Below are 24,171 nucleotides of genomic sequence, written 5' to 3'. Positions count from 1 at the left end.
CATTATTGTACTTCTCATTTGGCAAATATAACAATTATACCAACTCCTGTTTTATCTTTTAAATCAGTACGTGCTCAAATCAAACATCATTCTTACTTGGGCCAAAACGGGGAGTGGGAAAATGTTGACAAGGTTTTACTAAAATGACTATCGGCTATTAAACTTGGACGCGATGAATATCAATCTAAGTAAATTAATTGATGCGATGAATAGGCGATCAAACACTATGAAGCAAACAAGTTTTATAATTAGTACTTGTACTTGTAGCTATTGAAGATAGAACTCAAAACTTAGCTAACGTTAGCTAAGTTTTGAGTTTAAACATGGGCTCGCCACGCGACGGGTTCTCAAGAAAACGGTTGGCTGAGCTTACCAATCTTTATTCATGACATCCATTCAGCGTTGTTAGTGGTATATCATGTTAGCTAACATGATATACCACATATAGCTTCATTCAATTAGTATGAGTTAGTACTAGTACTACTACTACTTATCGTAAGTCATTCTAAGTCTAACCTATACTGTATCATTATAACTTATACAGTATAATTATCACGATCTACAGACGACGATCTTCGGGCCGAAGGCGAACCAAAGAAACATGGAAATAAGGTCCTGACCTCTTCACTCTTCTGATTTGTGGCTTTTCAAGAATCAAGACGATAATCATCTTCGACTTAAGATCATAGGCGAGATATTTATTAGGATAGATAATTCATAAACAATAAAGCTTTCTAGTCTAAAGACTTATAGACTATTACTATTATATATGCATAACATACCTACGTAAAAACTATTATATATGCTTATTATATTATAAACTATTATATATGCTATATATGCTTCACAAAGAACGAGTATATACTACATTTATAATATTAATAGAGGGAGCTGAACTGACCGTTTTCAGAGCAAGTGGGAGCCTGCCACGAGGCTTAAAATTACCACGTGACATTAGTTTTTATGGTTTTGCAGCCGAACAAAACGGTCATTCATAAACCCTAATCCCAACCCTAACCATAACTCCGAAGCTACCCATGACCCTAACCACAACTCGGGCCCTAAACAATCGAATTTATGTTTAACTAGCCTGTCACGTGACCAAAACAGATTTTTGCCCATAACTCTCCAGGGAAGCATTTCTACCCTAGTCCTACGTCATGGGGTGATTCGGAATCAGCGTCCAAAAATACATCGACTTATATTACTATACTTTCACATATACCTCAAGATCAATGTTTCCACCAATCAAACAACGAATGAGTTCCAAAAATGTCCAACTAAATTTTTACAACATCGGTAAAATATTTTCGTCCATCCTCTGTAGTACCCATCAAGATAAGATGGGGTTAAAACTAAGGTAATAACCTTGGTATTACAATATAACTCGCCAACTGAAAATATAAAAATCGTAAAGTCTAGTTTTTAAAATCGTTCCCTCATGAAGGTTATGACAAAAAACTCGACACACACAAACACTAAGGTGATTGTAACTGCAGTGTAAGGATCCAGGAAGGCAGCCAGAGAAGTCCCCACTACGCTCCCAACCATACCCGATGATTGCGTCACGCTACTTCCCAGATCTAATTTTGACTTTCCATAGTAATCGTAATCAAATATTAATATAGCAGCTTCCACTGCCTGTATGGAGTAACACATCTGTGCCAGTCCTAACATAGCCACTGAAGCTACCAGGCCAGGATTTGCCAGAATAGCACCAAAACTCACAGCCATTATTAAGGTGATTGTAGGTTGCAGTATCACGAACCTTACACGACTCCAAAGAAAATACCCCAGTGGTCTCCCTATCATGTTTGATGCACCATTGACTGCCGCCAGAATGAGGAAATCGTTACCTTGCACCATTTCTTCACAGTTACCACCTTCACTGTTGAGAAGAAGACTTCTTTTGTACTTTCTTAGCAGCCAAGGAAGAAGAATTATGCTTCCATATCCAAAACAGAGGTGACAGAAGTTAAACAGGCTTGATTTAAGGACTCTTGCGGCAAAATTCGGTACACTATGCGATGCCGTGTCAACCAGTTTGTCACTTTCTGTCGGGGCAACATTTCTTTCTATCAGCTCTAGATCACGTGATTCTTCTGTAACTTCCTCCGGCGTTCCACCAATGAAAAAGTGGAGCATTATGATTGGAGGAACAAATAGTGGAATAGAAGTCAGCAGAATGAAGACTCTCCAGTCCACGAAGTCTAGGATCAGCCATCCTAGTAAAGACACCCAAGTTCCTCCAGCAGCGAAACCAAATGCTTCTGCAAGAAATGTGACTTGAGTGAAGACTTCTTTGGAGGAAACAAGCTTGGCTAGAAAAATCCCAGTTGTACAACTGTTCAATCCAATACAAATACCTGTTAAAGCTCTGGAGAGAAGAAGGGTGCTGTAATTTGGAACCACCGCACATATGAGAGCAAACCCAATGGACAGATAGAGTGATAAAAGCATTGTAAATCTTTCCCCCAGCAGTTTTGAAATCGAGACTGAAACCATGATTGCGATTGCCCAAAAGAAATACATTATAACTGCTAGGATTCCTTCTTGAAAGTCCGATATACCAAGGTCACAAGAAACTGTCTGACTTAGGATTCCAGGGAGGTAAGCCTCAACACCATCACCGATCTTTACCAGGACCGCCAGTGAAGCGATGAGGTAATCTTGTTTAGTCCACGAGTGGGATCCGGAGGAATCACGAGCGGAGGAAGGAGGTGGTTTCTTGGTTAGCTTTGTTTCGTCGGACATTTCCACAGGTTGCTTTTAGTTCTATTTATTCTACTACTGACTGATCGAACTTGACTTGAACTTTGAATAAAAATTGTTAGAAATCATTACGTAATCATTTTTGACAAATTATTAACCACCCCCTCCTCCCCTGCGTAATCAGTTTTACGCATAGCTTGATAGCTATCGAATTAAATTTACACTAGTGTGATTATTAATATTTAGAAACCACCTCAGTGATTACGTAATCAGTAATATAAATATGTGATTACCAATTACGCAATATAAATAATAAATATGTGAAAGACATAGGCCTAGGATCAGAAATTCAAATACAATGAAAATTGACTAAAAAACTAACCCTTCGATCATGTCACCAAATTGAAAATTCAGCTCGCAAATGGAATTGAAAACTCGCGATTTCTACTTTTAGTAAGGTTGTACTTGTAGAAAAAGGAAATCCAGAAGATGTAGCATTTAGGCTTTATATAGGTGCGGACTTCGAAAAAACGAATTTGGATAAAATAAGTTTTGGCAAAATTCAGGTATTTTTGCTGGGGGGGGGGGGGGGGGCCAATGGGTATTTTTTTGGGCTCTTACTAAATAGCTCGCCCAAAAATTTCACGTGACTTTGGTTTTTTTGGTTTTGCAGCCGTACAAAACGGTTTTACATAAACCCTAATCCCAACCCTAACCCTAACCATAACCCCGAAGCTATCCATAATCTTAACCACAACCCTAACCCTAACCCGAGCCCTAAATAATCGAATTCACGTTTTACTAGCCTGTCACGTGACCAAAACGGTTTTTTGCTCATAACTCTCCAGGGAAGCATTTTAACCCTACGTCATGGGGGGTGATTCGGAATCAGCGTCCAAAAATACACCGATCGAGATCACTTTCATGCCTAGAGGGCCTTTTCTTGATTGACGATGTCAATCCGTCGAGATCGTTGCTCTGCGAAGCAGAGCAACGATCGTCGACGGATGCGAAGCAAGAATGCTAGTTCGCGCGGCGCGTCGAAGCGGCGAAGTCCTCCAAGGCCTTTTCACAAGAATTTTCTTAAAATTTGGGCGAGCGATTTAGTAGGAGCGATTTTTTTGTTAAACTTGATTTCGAGATATAATAGCAGTTGACCAACAGACTAGGACCAGTGACCGAACTTTTGAGGGGGTCCCGGACCCCAACCGCCAAACGGTGCCCGCGGGGCAGCTACGCCCCAAATATGGGCCATGCCCATATTTGGTCCAAATTAGGCCCAATTACTGTGTGTAAGAGAACTGTGTGTAAGAGGACAGATTCCTCCTTTTACTAAAAGAAGAAGTAACTGAAGGGAGTAGTTTACAAATGACAGGACTATTTGAAGCTTTTGTTTTTAGGGAGCAGAGGACTGTGTGTAAGAGGACTGTGTGTAAATTTTGGAATTTGGCCGCCAAATTTTTTTGGAGGCCGTTCTCAAAATAAGGTGGAAATGCGATTTCGAGTCGATTCCGAAAATTTCATGGAAAAATTTTGAAAACTGATTGAGTTGTTACAATTTTAATGAGATCAATTCCGCAAATGCAAATATCGCGAACCAAGATACAATTACAGGCAATTTAGTTTATTTTTGTGGTCTTTTCGCCTTAGTATCCACATTTAAACAGATATAAAGCTATAACTTACAGAGAATATGTAGTTTAGGCTAACCTTTCATATAAAGTAAGTTTCATTCAAAAATATTGATATTTGACCAATTTATGGGACGAAATCTACCAAATTTGGTGCGTATGCCCAAATATGGGCATATGGTTTTTGGCTAACTCAGTCATTTTTTGGATAAATTGGGCCTAATTTGGACCAAATATGGGCGTGGCTGCCCCGTGGGCACCGTTTGGCGGTTGGGGTCATGGACCCCCTCAAAAGTTCGGTCACTGGTCCTAGTTTGTTGATCAACTGCTATCTCGAAATCAAGTTTCACAAAAAAATATCCATGCCCCCCCCCCCTTAATAAACTTATAGTATTAGTACAGACAAATCTGTCTGAAAAAATCGATCTGCCGACACACAAAGCTTTCAAAGGCCCTTTTCCAAACTTTTCCACGTGTCTTAAGGCCACGTTTTGCCACTTTACCACTTTTTACCACCTGTCTTGTTTGTCGAATATTTTTAGTTTTGAACATCGTAAAAGGTTGCAGATTAATCGAGAGTGTTTATATTATCAGGAAGAAAAACTTTTGTACAGACAATTTTTACGTCAGATAATCAATTATTTGGAAAATTATCAATTTGAATTAGCTAATTAGCAAAAATTTAAAATTTTTTTCTTGCACAACTCGGTCTGATTATTGAGGAAAAGAAGAGGTAGATGGTAATCCAGGTAGGCCGGTTCAGATTAGCACGATTGACGGTACAGACTCAGAGAGGTTTTATTTATTACATATTATGCGATTATCTTAACCCCACTGATACCTAGTAGTAGTACAGCAGGTTATCAGTTTGATCTTTATAAATGTGCCTTTGGTGCAGTTTCTGTGAAAATTGATAAGGATGTACTGTAATTAATCATGAAACTCTAATATCCTGATTCCTGTGGTTAACGTTTTTCAGTTTCAGCCCTTTTATTTATTTCGACTTAGCAATTCCTGGTTACTAAAATCTGCCGAGATTTACTGAACTCCAACTACAAAGTTTAAAAAAAGCATTTTTCTCCACGTTTCATGCAATTTGATGACTTTTGGCAACAAAAAAAGTGACAAATTTTCGAAGTTTTTCTAAAAACTACTTTTCAGCGTGTTTTAAGCTATTCCAATCATTTTGAGCCAATAAAAAATAATAATTTTATGCTAATCAGCTAATTGATAATAATCCAATTAATTGACGTAAAAATTGTCTGTACAAAAGTTTTTGATCTTCCTGATAATATGAACACCCTCGATTAATCTGCAACCTTTTACGATGTTCACAAGTAAAGATATTCGACAAACAAGAAAGGTGGTAAAAAGTGGTAAAGTGGCAAAAAATTGCCTTAAGACACGTGGAAAAGTTTGGAAAAGTTGGTCAGCCATAAAGGGACTCAAAAACGTCAAAATCCTTTGAAAGCTTTGTGTGTCGGCAGATCGTTTTTTTTAGATGGATCTGTCTGTACGATACTTTTAATTATAATATTTGATAAAAAGGTAAAACAGGGTGTAACCACTATTAGAAACATGACAAATAAATAACTCAACATCAGATTGATAATGATAGTGCGATTCTAGTTGTATTGTATTCTAGTTGTATTGTAGTTGTAGGTATTTTATCGTCAATTTGGCGCCAACATGAAACTTCAACTTTCGATTATTGTATAAATAAAGAATCCTAGCCCTTCGTCGTACATTGTAAGTACTACATAAAGTTAATCATGTCGATTTATATACAGGGTGGCCCAGAATAGAAGCCCAGAATAGAAGCAACTACCCACACGCAACCCTTCGATAACTTACGTAATTCGTATCAGAATTGCTCAAATATCTAATATCTAATTTTAGGGAATATAGATATTATATATTATATTATACTAGCAAGAACCCGTATAACCCTAAAATGGTGTCAAGACTCAAGAGACTAAAATAAATATTACCTATTTAATTCGCGTTTTTGACACCACTTGGGGGTCCAAATTTTGGGCTCTAAAACTCCTATTTCTTGGCCAATTTTTTATTTTTTCATGCTGATTCGGAGGCCATTAAAGCATTTGACCCAGTCAAAAACGTTTCAGTTGCATATCTTTTACGGTTTTTGCGGAAAGTCGCGTTAAAGTTGATGCCGTGGTGTCAGTAAAATGGTACGGAACCCTCCATATATATCGTCTCTGGTCTCGCTTTTTATATAGTAAGATTTTTTTATATAGTAAGATCTTTTTATATAGTAAGATGGGTCAAACTTAGATTTCCTGAAAATTTTGTCGGATATCGATATCTTCTTATTAGAAAGATTAGATTCGGAATCCTCCAACCAACTCTGGCATTAATCCTCTCTGCATCGGATATCTCCTTCTTTTATTCAAGAATAAAAGTATGATTTTGCTTGTTTGCTCGAAGTCGATGGGATGGTGTAAGATCGTTTACTCAATGATGCGATATGAAACTTTTCTCCTTTCATTCGATCCTACGTTCTTCGGCACAGAGACTATACTTATAGCTAAAGCAAATGCAATCGTTCTTGGCTGCGGCATGTTTGACTCTGCGATTGGTAATGGGTGTGATGCATTCCTGAACCCCCACATAACGGTTCAGGTCACATTAGTGTTAAGTTTGGTTCTGATTGGGGTTGTGTGCAGCGGTACACGCACTCAAGTTCGACAAACCCTAAGGTTCGACTCTGTCGAACTAAAGTGGGCTACCTGGACTCAAGTTCGACACGTACTAAAGTTCGATAAGAGAACTTCGACTGTCGAACTAGAGCTTTGAAATCTCCGATCTCAAGCAACGATCCTTTACGAGCTTGAAATTTATTCGTTTGTTTGTTTTCCACTTGTCTCATGCTGTTCAACTATGTGTTAATGTAATCTCTATAATCCATACTTACGAACATGTAATTGCAGGTCTCAGACTCAATTGTTAGTTAGCAGAATTGTAGACTAAGCGGAGAGATAAGAGACTAACGTGGTAACCCGTTTAGTCAAGATTATACATATTTTCGAATTTGCTCGCGACTTCCCATTTTTGGGTCTTATATCTAATCCTAGGGGCTTTGACACCTTTCAGACAACAAACATTTAGTCATGTGACTGCACTGGAAATATAACCGAGAGTACAGCCAATACGGATCACCCGGGATCTCGGTAGGGTGCCGGTTATGTGGCTCACCAGCAGTTCCTACTGGGTCATTTTCGTAAGTGCCATAATACAGGATGGCCTTTTTGTCTCTGTAGCTCTGGCTACTGACCTCTGCTAAAATCGCTTTAGGATGTGATAGATAGGAACTTTAGGCATACTCTCTGCTAAAAATTGTTCGGTATGGAAGCTTTAACTACCTGTGAGGCGACTTCTATGAACAGTGCTTTACTGTAAAATGTTTATAGGACCCTCCCCTAGTTCGAGACCATTATCGGGGACAAAGATCAACCCATTTGATCAAATGGGGGCGGAAACTGTTCGAGTATCGTTCAGACTCAGAGTAACTGGTGGTTGTGGCAAAATATCAAATTTTGTTCAGGTGGAAGCTGAGGGCTAAAAACATGTAGTCCCATTTTTTATTCATCACCCGTTACTGTTACTGTTAGTAAAACGCCTGTGCTTTAAGGTTCATATTGATTATTGAGACGTAACGAAATTGAAAAACAAGGGCGAATTTTTGCTTCGCATTACAATTACAACCAGTGCTACCACGGCATCGACAGCCATACTAAATTGCGCTGTGCCCTGTAGAAGATCCAATCCAATAAAAAAGTACTTACAATGGATTTATTGCCCCGTGGGGATGCATAATTCTGTCCTGCAGTCTTCCGACTTCAGTCATTGTCGTTTATCGATGTATGATGGGACAATTTAAAATCCATAATTTTATCGAATATGGGTGATGGGGTTGACCATTGTTAATGGTCTGGCCCGGCGCGCGCTACTTCGTAGCACTTGCCGTCGGGCAACATTTCGAGAAGAAAGCGGCGCGCGCTTGGCGCTACTTCGAAGAAATTTAGACGAGTAACATCCGTCAAGTGATGGGGTCGTTCACATATTACGTAATCAATATTTTAGCAATTTTTACCCCCCTCCCCCCTTCCGTAATCAACCGTAATAAAGACCCAACCCCCCCTCCTAACAGCAATATTACGTAATCATGGCCTGACCCCCCCCCCCCTTGACTTTTTCCCTAGAAAACACTTTTCTCTACGTTTCATGCTACCCTGATCATGCTATCATGATGAGCCGAAATCATTGTTATGATATGCGGACAAGTACCTTCTAAACTACTTACTATTATAGCCGGTCAGCCGGATATTCGATCAATTTCTAAATTTTATCACTATCAGGGTGAAATTTGAATTAAAATATCAAATTGTTATTATTCTAGAAGATAAAAAAGAAAATTTAGATTACGTAATCAACGACCGAACCCCCCCCCCCGTAATCAACCGTAAGCATTTGGAAACCCCCCTCGCCCCTCAGCTGATTACGTAATATGTGAACGACCCCTATGCAAGGAATTATTTGTTGGTATTTTTATTAGGGTCTCTTCTGCCTCTGGATCCCATCATTCACTTGCAAATATAATACCAAATACGGGCAGATAATAGTTTTTGTCAGATGCCCCTGTGTTATATGACATGAAGCTGTATCTTATGTGACATCTTTGATATTAAGGTAATCAAGTTAATAAGTTGGTCTGCTTGTTATACATGTCATTGTCAATCAGTTAATACACTCTTTTGGATGGAAATCACCGCGGATAGAACTGCCAAAATTCAAATTACGAATCGAAATACGTTATTGGTTATAGTAGTTATACGATAATATAGTTTATTCCGATGACAGAAATTAAAAAGTTATCATATCCTAGTAGTAGTATAGATAAGACATGAGTTCGCAGTGGAGTAATTATGGAAACAAATTCAACGGACTTTAACTTGGACGGACCTTAAACGGACGGACTTTATTTGAACGGACATTAAGATGAATTTTACTGTTAGGACTAAGGACCTCCATCGTTCAATTAATGTCCGTTCAAATAAGATCTGATAAGGTCCCACATACCACATTTTATATTATCGAGTACCAGTCTAGAAATTTGGCTGCTGAACCGACCGGAAATAGTCGGAAATATCAATCCATTTTCCTGTTATATTAGCTAGACCAGAACCGAGTAGCAAACAGGAGAATTAAAACTACCTTACAAGACATATTTATGGCGGCCTAATTTGCGACGACCGAAATTTTGGCGGTCCGAAAATATGGCGAAATTGAACAAAAACCGTCAAATTTCGGACGTCACAGAAAATAAGGGTATTTTTCATCATTTTTTGTGACAGTAAGCAGTAAGGAAATTTCTGAAATTCAGTAAAATCATGTTCAAATTTAGTCTGTATTAAGACTGTAAGACTTTCATGTTAGCACATACATGTATTTTAATGCAAATTTAAACTGTATTGCTTGACATTCAATTCGTCATTGGTGTGGTGATAATTTGTCCCAAGATGCCAGAATTTATTTATTTATTTTACTTGATATTACTTTTTAGAAACAAAATAAAGCAGTGAAGGCACAGTCATTGAAATAAGCTAAAAGATAATGCGACGGATTCTATTACGACGACCGAAATTTTGGCGGTCCGAAAATATGGCGAAATTTTCGGAAAACCGCCACATTTCGTACGTTATAAATATGTCTTGTAAGGTATACTGGAAGGTTATGGAATTTCTAACCGCTGGTTGCTAGATGTCAGAAAATCTTTTTATCTGCTATTGAAACCTGTGGGCTGTGATCCTATGATGAGGACCGGTAATAGCCGTTGGATCACAAGCAAAAACCATTTGTCGAACTAGAGTACGCTACCTGGACTCTAGTTCGACAAGGGTGATATCTGAAGAACTTAGGTTGTCGAACTATAGTGCGTGTCGAACTAGAGTACATGAATCGTGTGCAGCATAACAGTGAACAGAGCGAAAAAACTAAATAGCTAAGTACATTTTTATCAATATTTATTCTCATTTGATGCTTTTTTTTGATGATGATTTAACTTGACGTATATTCTGGTAAGATCGGTTTTGTCTCACACCTTTAGGAAATATCTCATATTCGGAAATGGAGCTTTCGATTGGACCAAATAAAACATCATGTTACGACAAATTTCTTATAACATATTGGACTATCAAAGCACACAAAATTTTAAAAATCATTTGTGCTTACATGTCTTAATAAACGAAAGTTCAATTAACAAAAGTATATCATATTTGAAAATTCAAATGACATGCGCTAACCAATCATTTCCTGAATTAAACTGGGGTATTTTGAACTATTTAAAGTTATCAAACTGAACATAAACACTAAACAATTGCCGTGCCATGTTATAATGATGCGGTAATATCACACGTGCAAGCCACACGTATAGTACCAGTATCATATCTACAAGAATAAGTTACAAATACACGATTATCGATTTAATTTTACAGTATTAATTTCCAGAATTGCAATTATATAGTATGTTATTGAATCTAAACCATGGTATATACTGAGAAGAAATTAACACAATCCGATAGCGAATTATTAATTAGTTAATATGCAGAATTATATCAGCTATGTTTGATTAATACTATGGACTAAGCAAGTTGTCCAGCCGCAATATATTCGAGAAAACATAATTAAAAGACCCGCCTTCCAGATTATTTAACATTGACACACCGCGTACCATAAAGTAAGCACCCCTAGTCGCGCTACAATCGCTAGGGCTACAGATACAGTTAATCATAATATCGGCATGTGACTGATCCACCTATCCGCACATTTGACAAGGGTTTGGTTTGTTGCTGCTTGACAGCTCCTCGGTTTTGTCTATCACGATTGAAGATCCACCGGGAACATCCTCTCTGTCCTCGTTTTCCAACTGTCGTTGAGAGACAATATGGTGAATTTCTGAAAAGTTTATATGTTTTAATATTCTAGCTGAATATTCGTCACAAAATAAGCCCCTCGATAGTCAGTAACCTGGGCACTAATACACATTGCACTTCATAAATCTCGTCGTAGTCGCGCACTTGCGCACTTCACATAAAGGGGGCGAGCATGCAGTCAAACATGGCTCCCATCTGACAGCTTTAAACCCAGAATCACGTGAAACTCAACATGAAGATTACAAACAGTACGTGCTCATGAGATAATCAAGAGGTCATGACGTTAAAAAGTTGACAAGAGGATGATATCTCGTTAATGACATACGATATTGCCTTAAATAAACACATGACATCGTTATCAAGAAGGTTGCCATTGCCACCATGTACAGTAGAGGAATACTTGAATATATCAAGAATTAATTCGTCGCGCGCATTTTAGAATGCTAACAGGAGTGCAAATCGTGTGCGATAAAGCAATTTGCGCGTTACATTATTCACATTAATTGAGGCCACCGGAAACTTGAGAGGCCTGTCCGTGTTCAAAACCCACGTTTTAACAGGAAAATCTTGTAATGGACTTAGATTCCCTAAATAAAATAAAATACACTTTTTTTCCTTCTAATCACAGGTCGTAAAATTTGAAATTGCTGCAATAGTAGATTAACATTCACGGGAAGCACCATTTACAATAGTGCGTCAAGGAAGCTCCATGTTTATTTTGCCGCTATAGAATCAACACTGTAATGAACATTAGCATGGTGACCAACATTCTAAAAGCCTTTCCGCGAAGCTGGTAATTTTATTTGTCACTCACTGCACTCTCACATTGTACCCGACCTACTCTCCCATCGTGTTTACCGGCAAAATTGCAAACCAAAATGAAACACATTTATATTTTATAAGGATGCGCACTGGGCAAACTATTTAGGGATATTCTCATTTGTGTATAATTGGATCTTGCGAATGACTATATGGGAACTCGGAACAATCAGTATAGGATATCATGGAGTATCTTACACAGTGTGTATAAGTTACATTGTAACTGTCTTACAATTTCATTAGAGCAGTGCTCATCAAATGAGGGCAGAGTTCTACACTTGCAGTAATAATGTACATATCTATTACATACTATCTCAACATAATGTACAGTTACACAAAGTGGGCCACACCAATTAAAATGGAAAACAATTAGTCTAAAAAAGTAATAATCAACAGCGGAATCTTGTCCCTAATTGAACGGTAATTGAAGAGGGGATATGTACCAACTACCACCACTCTGAGTTATTACAGTACCCAGAATGCTCTAAAGTTACAGTTTAACTACGTCACTAGTTTACTGACCAGAGAGGTGTTGATAGACATGTAATCGTTTTCAGTTCAAGTTCTAATAGATTAAATATATATATATCTGTCATTAAATGTGTTAGTAAAGTTGAGTATTGACAAACCTGTAAGTATATTGGTGAAAGCTGTTTCAACGTTGGTGGAGTCTAAAGCTGATGTTTCGATAAACGATAGTGAATTCCGTTCTGAAATTGTTGAACGTTATTGATCGGAAAATTAACAATTTAAAGATATGTAATATACTTTGCGATTGCTATAATCATTATATGCAAACACTCCTGATATAGAAGCACAACTCAAAATAAGCTCATGTAGTGAAGTTGAATTGTGTTCATATATTGGTTACTAAATTGCATAAATACATAATATGTGAGTCAGATAACATAACTACTTAAAAATGGAATTCGTTAAATGAGACGATCTCTCTAATTCTAAACGACTAATAATCGATGGAATGCCATTTTTGGTCATTTGCATTGGTTACTTAAACTTGATAATAGTTTTCCTAAGATGATCCAGCTAGCTGTGTTCCCCCAGTCCTTTTAGAATTCAGATGGGAACAGGTCTGTACTTTTAAAAGTATAGATAGAAAATATTCAACATGGCAACCATTCGAGTAGGAGTATCGTACGCCTTTTGTACTCCCAAAATCAGACTAATCGAATTCTAAGCAGCATAAGACAGTGGGCAGATCGTACGTCATGATAAAAATGAACCTATCTGCAACCAACCTGAGAAAGCCTTAGCCTCTTCGGTAGTAACCGCCCTCAAATGTCTGAGATCGCTCTTGTTTCCCACCAGCATGATAACAATGTTAGTGTCGGCGTGGTCCCTCAGCTCCTTCAGCCACCTCTCAACGTTCTCGTATGTCAGATGTTTAGCAATGTCGTAGACTAAGAGTGCGCCCACTGCGCCCCGGTAGTACGCACTTGTGATAGCCCTGTATCTTTCCTGACCCGCTGAAATATGTTTTTATGTGAACATTAACTGCAGTTTAATAACTTGCATTCGATATTTATATTCAAGAAATCTTTTCCATGTCATGTAAATCTGATTCACAACACATATCTATTCACAACACATATTGTCCATCATCATTTCACTGCACTGAAGCAACATCTGCGACAGTATAAACATTTCATCATGAAAATACTATCAAACTATTTATCAGATAATAAACATGTAATATAGCTGAGGTGGCGTAATTCCTACATCAGACAATGTGACAGTTAAAGGTGGTGGTTTCCCCTCCTCACACACGTATAAGTGGGCTGATACGGGAGAAGAAATTCAATATGCTTGGTGTACGGTTACACATCCTACTAGAGTTCGCCGATAAAATCACAGCAAGATAGGGACGTGTTTCTTGCTAACACGCACGGTTGTAGGGCTGATCTATAATACAGGCCGTGATAATGTTATGTTTAGATCCGTGGCCTGGCTGATTTACAGGTCATGATTAGCGCCGCATTGGTGACGATGATATTGGATTTGATTTTTTAAATTATAATCCTCAGAAGGAGCAATCTCCCTGGCTGTCAGACACTTTATCATCTGACACCAGATTAATTTTTTAATTTCTGCCATACTTATATTATATCCTCTGGCTGATTATTAGGCCTGTTGTTATGTTTCTTTGACGTAATGGAACGAATTATTGAGCAAGTGCCGCACGGAGGTTCACCCTGATATTTGTGTCAAACATGTTTTGGAGAACAACATAGGACCCTGGGACCCGTGATTATTGAGTCGGTCCCGGACTTCAGGCGCCCACTGGTGCTTGTGCCCCGTATCCCAATTCGCGATATTGACCAAAGTGATGTTGCCAAATTTTAAATAACTCAATCAGTTTTAATATTTTAGCATGAAATTTTAGAAGCCGACGTAGAATCCCATTTCAACCGGCGATTTATAATTTAGGCTAACAAAAATATTTAGCGGCCAAATTCTGAATTTTCCCCGGCAAAAACCTCATTAAACTTTAAAGCGATACATCAAAGATTATAGACATCTTATGCCCAAATTACTGACTTGAAATTTGGCGTGACTGCGAAACATTCTTAATCCGATCGGAATTTCAGGATTGTAAATTCTGCTTGAATCTCAGCCAAGTACACTCAACAAGTTTTAATTTAAGTAAATCTCATTTACTTTCACTGTTATTAAAGCACTGATTTACCCTGGATTTTACAGGAAATTAGAATTTAATTGGCAGCTAAATTAGAAATGAAAGCAATATTGCTATGGTAAAAAATATAGAGCATGTAACGATCTATTATTTCTCTTCGATGACAACAGCAGAAAATTAGATTGAACGAAACACATTATTGAATCATAAACATGACTCATCCAAATACTACACAACACTGAATAGTGAATATTATAGAGATTTTTGTTTTCTCTACACGAGAGGGTCGACATATCACAAATTGAGGTTAGCAAAGTTGTTGGCCTAAACGAAATGTGGGCACTTTCAAAAACATCTGTCACGGAAAAAATGTTAAAATTTGCCAAAAATCAGTTTTTGTGGCATAATTTGGTGGATAATTTTTGGAACGGGATGAAACTCCAGGATATGGTGTGCTATACCCTAACCTTTACTATCTGCCACTTTTTGTTTCGATTTAGGGCTAAATCTGGTGGATAAAAGTGAAACAGACCAATCCACTTCAGGTGGCCTTTAAAAATATTTAATTCCATCTAAACTCCTAAAATATGATTGAGACTTAACAATAATCGTTATAACTTCATAATTTCATAAGTAGGGCCGGGATTTTTCTTAAGGGCCAAATTTGGTGGATATATTTTTTTACCTCTTTTTTAAGACTGTTATTTGTTAGCTAACATCAATTTACTGGTCTTAAAATGATGCAAAGGCAATGTTAAATCTATGGCATCAACTATGAAGTACAAGATTCAGGTTAAAAGGCTATTTTTGGTGGATATAAGTCAATATTAATTAGTTAAACACGTAAATGTTACCAAAATATCAATAAATAAGACATCATCATGATTAGAAACAGTTGAAAAAGATGAAATATAAGATGTTGAACATTTATGCATAAGGTACTATGGCATTTTAAGCATTCAGGGCCAATTTGGTGGATAATTAACTCAAAAATACTTAAAATATCGACCTGGATATTTTTATATCCATCAATTTTGGCCTTAAAAGTCGGCTTGAGCTTATCACATTTTGTGCTGAACAAGAAAAAGGTCTAAACAAACCAATATCAGTGTATGATTTCATAATCGAGCAAATCTAAGGCCAGAAATAGTGGATAAAAAAGCAAATTTAACCGTTTTTAAGCTAATTTCTTAGGCATTTATCCACCAAAAACGGCCCTAAATGGAGAATGTTTGGAACGTTTGCTTGAAACTATAGCCCTTCTTTTCGACCTCAGAGCAATGATTTTCAGCTCTTTCGACCTTAAGATATAATTATTGGGCGTTGAAAGTGGATCACATACGTTATCAGTCAAGAAATCGTTATTTCAATCACTGAGGTAGGTTATTCACATTTAATATCCACCAATTTTAACCTTAAAAGTCGTCTTGGACTGAAAATTCTTTTGAACTGACTCAGCAAAGGGGATTTTCTATCTAGAAACAGTTGTAGTTTCATGATAGAACACATCTAGGGCCAAAAATAGTGGATACAAAAGCAAATTTTCCCGTTTTAGTACTTTTATCCACCAAAAACAGCTCTAAAGGCTGAAAGGAAACAGTTTGTTAAGTTCGTATGAAACTATATCCATTCATTATGGCCCTAGAGCAATAATTGTATACATTTTCAGCTTCTAGACGAGATAATTGGGGTCTAACAATGGATAACCTGCATTATTGACTCAGAAATTGACTTAAAATTAAATCAATCTTGAAGCTCCAATATATCCACCAAAAATGGCCTAAAAATTAAATCTTCTATGCTATCATAAACTTGAAACGATTTCCAACCTGATCCGTTCACTGAGTAAAGCTGGTGAACTTGTTGACCAATATAATTTTTTCAGTTGAAGATTTTCGGTATTGAATTTTATTTCATCGTTTAATTATCCACCATATCTAGCCTTAAAATTGAAATTTTTCTTTATTTTCGCCTTTTATCATAGAGGCATATCGATTTGCTACAATTCTATCTTTAAATAATCACCATAAATTAACCACACGTAAAGTTACAGGCCAACAAATGATATATCCACCAAACCCCTCTGAAAAGTATATCCACCATTATTAGCCCTGATTTAAATGCGTGTATCTCTGCTCATAGACATAGTAGACATTTTATTCTTTTTGTAAAAGTTGAACTATCGCAAATCCTATGCTGAAAAAAAGTTTAATCAAAATATTGAGTTTATCCACCAAATGAGAGCTTCTAGAAGTTGAAATTTTTCCCGTGACAGATTCGTTAACATAGTTTTTGAAAGTGCCCATGTACATATTTACAATGGCATTTAAATATCTGTTAACTTCTTGTTAAAATAGGAGCTAACTTTATCAGCACTTGATATTGGTTGGCAACACTGGGTATCATAACATTATGCCAACATTATGCAATAGAGACTGTTAGGTTCTAGGTTGTACACTTAGAATTTTAAGATATAATACGTATGTAGGATTATAATATTTAAATAACGTTAAAAAGAAACCACGCGAAATTACCTGTATCCCATATCTGAGCTTTTATCGTTTTTTCATCTACTTCTATTGATCTGGTAGCAAATTCTACGCCTATTGTGCTTTTACTTTCTAAACTGAACTCGTTTCTGGTGAACCGTGAGAGGAGATTTGATTTTCCGACACCACTGTCTCCTATTAATACAACTGAAATAGATCATGTTTAGAAATTTTGATTTTGAACAATTTCAAACAACAGCTTTAAAACAAGGTCCTGGAATGCTCAAATAATAAACTCCAGATTCTAATAATCTTACCTTTAAATAAGTAATCGTATTCGTCATCTTTACTCATTCTGAACCCTAGTGTGGTCAATTTGATCAATTGTAATAGTTAAATGAGTTAGAAATTTGTTAAAAGACTATCTTTGAATAGCACATGTTGGCATAACACGTTGGTTACAGCAATACAAGCTGTAGCTTCAACCTGTGACACATATCAAAGTACGGAGATGATTTACTCATTGAGGTAACTCTGTAGTATGTAGGGTCTCAGTGCCTTACAAAAGAAAACAGATATAATTGCTATTTATGGTAGGGATCTAACAATGCACAAATGTGTATCTTAGGAATTTCCTAAACACAAAACCAGATTGTTCTCACACAATGAGAAATTGTACAGCAAAGAGGGCTCTATTTAACAAACCCACAAACTATTAAATTTTCAAGAAAGCATAAGAAGTTTGAGAATGTAATTGATATAATTTCAACCTGGAGATTGGGTACATTAGAATTATAGCCCAAAATAGAATGTTTGATGCATCAACTTATATATCATAGATATTCATACAGTAGTTAAAAATCTGGGAGACTTCTCTAATGTATTCCCTTAGCCAGTCATCATGTGTCAATTAATTGTCAACATGCAAGAACTGAACGCACATCCAAAAGTTGATTTTTAGAATCACGTAGGACACCATCATATCTGGCATCACATAGTTCTCTTCTCTACAGTACTGTCCGGCTAGGAGAGAGACTTAGCCATGCTAGCCATCACACCATCACATATATAACACAATGGTACTTAACAAGTTTATTATCCGATGTCTACTTATATTTATTATGATATCATTATTCATTGTAATGGCAATAAAATTTAAATTTTGTTTTACTTAAATTTTGTTTCATTTAATGATACATAGCTAGAGGCAACTTATTTAAAGTAAAGCCAGTGCGGAATCACGCTTTTAAAGGTTTTTCACACAAATTCGAACTAAAAGCTGTTTCCACACGCTATTTCACCAGCAGTCGTTTTCCACACGTTTTAGCACAATTTGGAACTTCCAGCACGATTTTTCGTATAAAAACCAACAATGTCAATGAGCTATCATCAAGTTCAGAGATTTGGGGGTGTTCGAGAGAAATAGGGGTCAGCTGAGAGAAATGGGGTTTAGTTAATGCTTATTACTACAGCATGCAAAGAAACCTTTGTTTATTTACCATTGACTGTTACCACGTTACGGTATTCAGATTAGATTAGATTAGATTAAGAATAATGACATAAACATCATCACTAGTTTTAAACATTCTTTCTGATTTCCTCATTATCAGAACTGTGAACATTTCACAGCCTTCGTCATTAAAAAACAAACAAATTCTATAACTAACATAATTGTCATAATTTATTTACATATAAAAAAGTTTTAAAAGTTAAAAACCGTTAATTTAAAAAATAAATAAATAAAAACAAATTCATGAGATATTTATTCCCTTTCTCTTGGCAACACACGGATTTTTATATAAATATTGGACTTGTTGCTTCTTCTTTTCGATATAATTTACACCCTCTATTTTTGCTAAAACTATATTTGACACTTCCCAAAAGTTGCCTGTGTCTACTAAATTATTAGTCTTTTTAAATTCTTCTAGATTAATTTTAAAATCAATAACAGACACTGAATTTCTAACAAAAGATGGCAATTTATTCCAAAAGCTGATAACACGCTCTGATAAAAAATTATTAGACAAGGTTTTAATATTTCTATCAATATTGTTAGATTTAGTGCTAACAATTTTATCTCCCGATCTACTTAAATTGAAAATATCTTTTCCATACTCAACCAATCCATTTACAATTTTGTAGGCTTCAATCAAATCTCCTCTAACCCGTCTCTCTGCACGAGTGTTGTAATCTGTAAGGCATCCAACCTTTCACTGTAAGGAAGTGTTCCAATATCATCAATAAGGCGTGTGAACCTTCTCTGGACATTTTCCAGTTCAATGATAGTAGCCCAATTCCCATGGCAGGCAGGTGGAGACCACAACTGAGCACAATACTCCAAGTGGGGTCTTATTATAGTTTTATAAACATTTCTCATAACATTAATTTCTCTTATAATGAGATTCCTTGTAACCCATGCAATCATACTGTTTGCTTTACTAATACAACTTTTAATATGTTTCGACCATTTCAAATCTGAAGAAGTTAAAACTCCAAGATCTTTCTCTGCTTCAATACATTCAAGTGTAACACCACTAAATACATATTCTTGAAGGGGATTTTCATTAAATGGAACATGCATTATTTTGCATTTGCTAGGATTAAACTTTAACAGCCACACATTTTGCCAGTATTGCAAGCTTTCTAACATATTGAAAGTGCTTTCAGTGTCATTGGCATCCATAATAACTTTAAGATCATCTGCAAACAGTTTTGATATACCATTAATACAATCAGGCAAGTCATTGATAAAAATGACAAACAATAAAGGACCTAAAACAGACCCTTGTGGGACGCCTGATAAAACATCACGAAGGTAGGAATATGCTCCACCAACAAATGTCTTAAATCTTCTTCCAGATAAAAAGTCTTTCACAATATCTAAAGTGTTACCACTTATACCCAAATTTCTCATTTTTGTAAGTAGTCTATGATGTGGAACACTATCAAATGCTTTACAAAAATCTAAGTAAAACACATCTACGGGTGCACCATCTTCTAATAGTTCGATGATACATTCTACACTCTCTAATAGATTAGATAAACAAGATTTACCTTCTACAAATCCATGCTGGTTTGGATTTATCTTCTTACTAACAAAACTCATAATATGCCTCCTTACTAATTTTTCATATAATTTACATAAAATGCATGTAAGTGACACTGGCCTGTAATTTAGGGCATCTTTCCGACTACCCAACGTAATTGGATCTGCCCATTATTTATAGTATGCTTTCACAATAATTTATTGCTAAGGACACGTTTTTTTTTAAGTGTGGTGAAAATGACTTTGAGTGCCATGACACTTTTGACAATGAAAGTAAAATGACTAGTAACTAGAAAGTGTTGCACAGAAATGCCTTCAATCTTAACTGCCCCTGTAAGGAAAATCCATTAGTTAGTTAATATGTCATAATATAGTACCAAGGTAGTGCCAGTTTTCAGCATTTTGGACTATAATGTTTAAAACGCACGTAAAAAACTGAATTTTGCGACTTTTCTGTTCAAAATTCAGATTATGTCTCAGAATTATTCAAAGAATATTTGGATTGGGGTAGGAATACTTGAACTGTGCTCAAAATAAGCAAAAAGTCATTTGTTTGGTCAAATTTCTAGTTTGGTTGAAGGGGTTGTACAAGGCCCATACTTTCGATCAGCTTGTGAATGAACTGTAACAACTTTCAAGAAACGTTGGTCTGTAATAATGTAACCTAGAAAAAACCTATTGTGTGCCTGTATTCAGTAAAAATTCACTCACAAAATTACAATTGAGTTTTTTTACATTGCAGTAGCTAGAAAGCAAAAAATTAGAACGTTTTTCAATCATACTGTCGAGATTAAGTCTGCTCAACAGCATTCTGTCCGAAAATCAACTTAAGAGTGTGTCAGTTTTCAGTAAAAAGTCATTTTTAGGTCAAATTCATCACGATTAAAAATTAGAAAGAAATGACTCTTTGCTGAATATTGGCACTATACAATTGATGTCTGACAGCATAAGCAGGTTCATTAAGATGATTCTTTACAAAATCTAACGATATTGTGTGTTCTAATTCAGCAAAAAGTCATTTTATAAATAATATTTTTAGCTTAAAATCTTCATAGAAATGACTTTTTGCTGAATATTGGCACGATAAAGTAGATTTCTGACAACAATATCATGTTCATCATGGAAATTTGGGACATACTATTGATGTTTGAAGTTCATTGTGCCAGTTTTAAGTTAGTTATAGCAGGTTATCACAACACTGCTTACAAAGCACAAATTTTATGTGATTTACCATTGGTATATGCCTAGAAAAATAAGTCATTTTAAGCTGAATAATGGCACACAGTGCAACAAAATTGTGCCACATTAAACAAAAAAGGCACAACGCTCCCTCAAACAATATTCTGAACTAAAAGGAGTGCCATTTAGCAGTAAGAATGACTATTTCTGTCAAATAAGTCACTTTTTAATTGATTTTCAGGACACATTTGTTGTTTAAATTTTCAGGATATAACTAAACTAAGATTCGTATCTGCAACATAAACAATTTGGTGGTTTGAGATGATTGATAATGCTGATATTGACTTCCAATAGTTGGTAATTCCCACGCTGGCTGCAGCAGTCACTACAGCTGATTAGTGGTACTCTAATATTATTATCTGTTTTTGACCCCTTTATGAACACATTACTTTTCGAAATAGATGCTTAAACTAACACTTGTACACCCATGGATCAAGAAATGGACAATTTTTGTCTTTTTACATCATTTATCTATATGACTGATATGCTGAATTTGGGCACTCGGTGTTACAAGAGAAACTCGCTGGGTTGGTAATAGAAACAGAACCTGTAATAAATAGGATTTATTACATTAATAATATAAACTCAAATAGTTATATAAAGTTCCAATTATCCATTGTAAATATATAGTAGTATATAGATCATTGTAAATATATAGTTTAAAGGAATACGTACCGGTTGATACTCTACAATAACATAAATCTTCTTTCTACAAACTTAATCTTCTTTCTACAAACTTCAACCGGTTCTCATACTATGAATATATAATGATTAGTATTCTGCTAAGTCTAACATTCCCCCCTATTTAAAAACTTTTGAAAATAGCTCGAAGCTCTTTAAAAACACTTAAAAACACTTGACACGTAGTCATCCTGAATTCTTCAAATTGCTTAAAAGAACGCGCGTGCGCGGTAAAAATATTTCAACTTCTCACAATCCAATATTAGAAAATTGCTAGTCGTTAGTTACTTCAAACAAAGAAAATGTCCCAATCTCTCAGACAGAAAATTTTGACTGCCATACACGTAGCAAACGTGTGTTTAACATTATCTACTGGTAAATTCACAGTAAATAACCAATCTTTTCACCTCTTTCATATCGTAACTAAATATAATCTGTCACAACTCATGTCACAGTCTCAGTGTAACACTCTATACGAACCTTACTACTGTCACATAAACCACACTAGTACCATGAACTGTGAAACTACTTGTACTGACATGTACTAACATACTAATTCGAATGAATGTCATTGTGAAATGTTAGGGTAGAAATGGTGATTTTGCAACATTATTCTAATCGAAATTATATACGGTAAGGTAAACTATACTCGTAATATGAGTAATATAAGGTAAGTAAGCTACTCAAAACGTGTAATCACGCAATAAAATCATATTCAATACGTGTAATCACCAAAATATACGTTATTCAAAACGTGTAGTCAGGGAAAAAAGTAACTAGCAAGTTAAAAACGCTAAAAAAATAATAAATTATTCAAACAAACAAAGTTAATCTCTTTCCAGAAACTCTCCTCTCTCGATCACAGTGCACAACTGCTCGCAGTTTGCATCTTTCTTTGTTAAACAATCTGCCAACATGATGTCAGTAGGTATCCATGTTAATGACTTCAGTGTCTTGTTGGAGAGTGCTTGTTGAAGTTCTGCTAGGTCGAGTCTCAGTCTCTTTTCTTCACACTGCTTCGATGTATGAACGTGATCATGTAACTGTTTAGAATCAGCGAAACCTTTGATTGGTATGACTTCACTCTTCGGATCTCCGTACAGTATCTCTGACAGTATTTGTCGGACATAGATTGCAGCTCCCATGGCATCTATGCAAGCTAGAGTTTCGGCTCCAAACGCCGAGTGCACGACACGTTTTATCTTCCTAGAACTCCAGTCGATTAAGTTAGCCGTTTTTCCGTTAGTTAGAAAAACAAGGTAACCTCTCCCACTCTGTGTCTGTCTTCCGTTCTCTGTGAACGTGTTTCCAACACTAGCATCAGTGTAGAATGTGATCGAAATGTTGTCTCTCTGCAGATCCAAGCCTTTGAAACACAGTGATTTTGGTCCTCCTGCGATCTTCTTAGTAACTTTGTTCAACACCTTCACATGCTTGACACAAGCATTACTGCTGTACGTAGACAGCTCCAGTGTATCAAAGCTCAAATCTGGACGGGTTTGGCCACTAAGCCACAACATTCTCCCGAGTTGTTTCTGGTACACTTTCTTTTCTTCTTCTGTCAGCTTCGACTCTGGCTGTTTCTTCCGTTCAATCGACAGCTCTGTTGTTGTGATGCTCTGTCCATATCCTCTCTGATCGATACGAATTACACCCTTTTCTGTGTCTTGCTTCACGTTCCATCCTAAATATGTGAAAACTCCTGCGTGGATCCTCGAGATTTTAAAATCTCGTCTCACTCTGTCAATAATCTCTCGATGAAAAGTCGGTGTTCCTGCATACAACAAATCATCTACATGAGTAAGAACAATCCCGTGTAGCTTATCATTCCTCACATATCTGAATACACACTTGTCTAGCACAGACATGGTGCATCCTCTCTCTGTTAGATACTTGCTCAGCGTTATGTACCATCTTCTGGCAGCATCTCCTAAACCGTACACCG

General features: G+C 36.3%; 1 protein-coding gene across 1 annotated transcript in view; it reads right to left on the bottom strand.

Annotated features, from left to right (window-relative positions):
• Window positions 1-10,528: 10,528 nt before the first annotated feature.
• LOC134811543 (ras-related protein Rab-11B-like) overlaps window positions 10,529-24,171 on the bottom strand; it is a 50,355-nt gene continuing 36,712 nt past the window's right edge. Inside the window, exons 2-6 of the mRNA XM_063818478.1 lie at window positions 17,578-17,624; window positions 17,306-17,467; window positions 13,375-13,602; window positions 12,748-12,828; window positions 10,529-11,321 (exon numbers count right to left, since the gene is read on the bottom strand). Of these exons, the coding sequence (XP_063674548.1) occupies window positions 11,182-11,321; window positions 12,748-12,828; window positions 13,375-13,602; window positions 17,306-17,467; window positions 17,578-17,614 (648 nt within the window). The 5' untranslated portion in view covers window positions 17,615-17,624 and the 3' untranslated portion in view covers window positions 10,529-11,181. The remainder of the gene's footprint in view (window positions 11,322-12,747; window positions 12,829-13,374; window positions 13,603-17,305; window positions 17,468-17,577; window positions 17,625-24,171) is intronic.

Source organism: Bolinopsis microptera, chromosome 2 (assembly GCF_026151205.1).
Source record: "Bolinopsis microptera isolate Bmic1 chromosome 2, MBARI_Bmic_1.0, whole genome shotgun sequence".
Taxonomy (NCBI): domain Eukaryota; kingdom Metazoa; phylum Ctenophora; class Tentaculata; order Lobata; family Bolinopsidae; genus Bolinopsis; species Bolinopsis microptera.
This window is presented reverse-complemented; position numbering and strand designations above follow the sequence as displayed.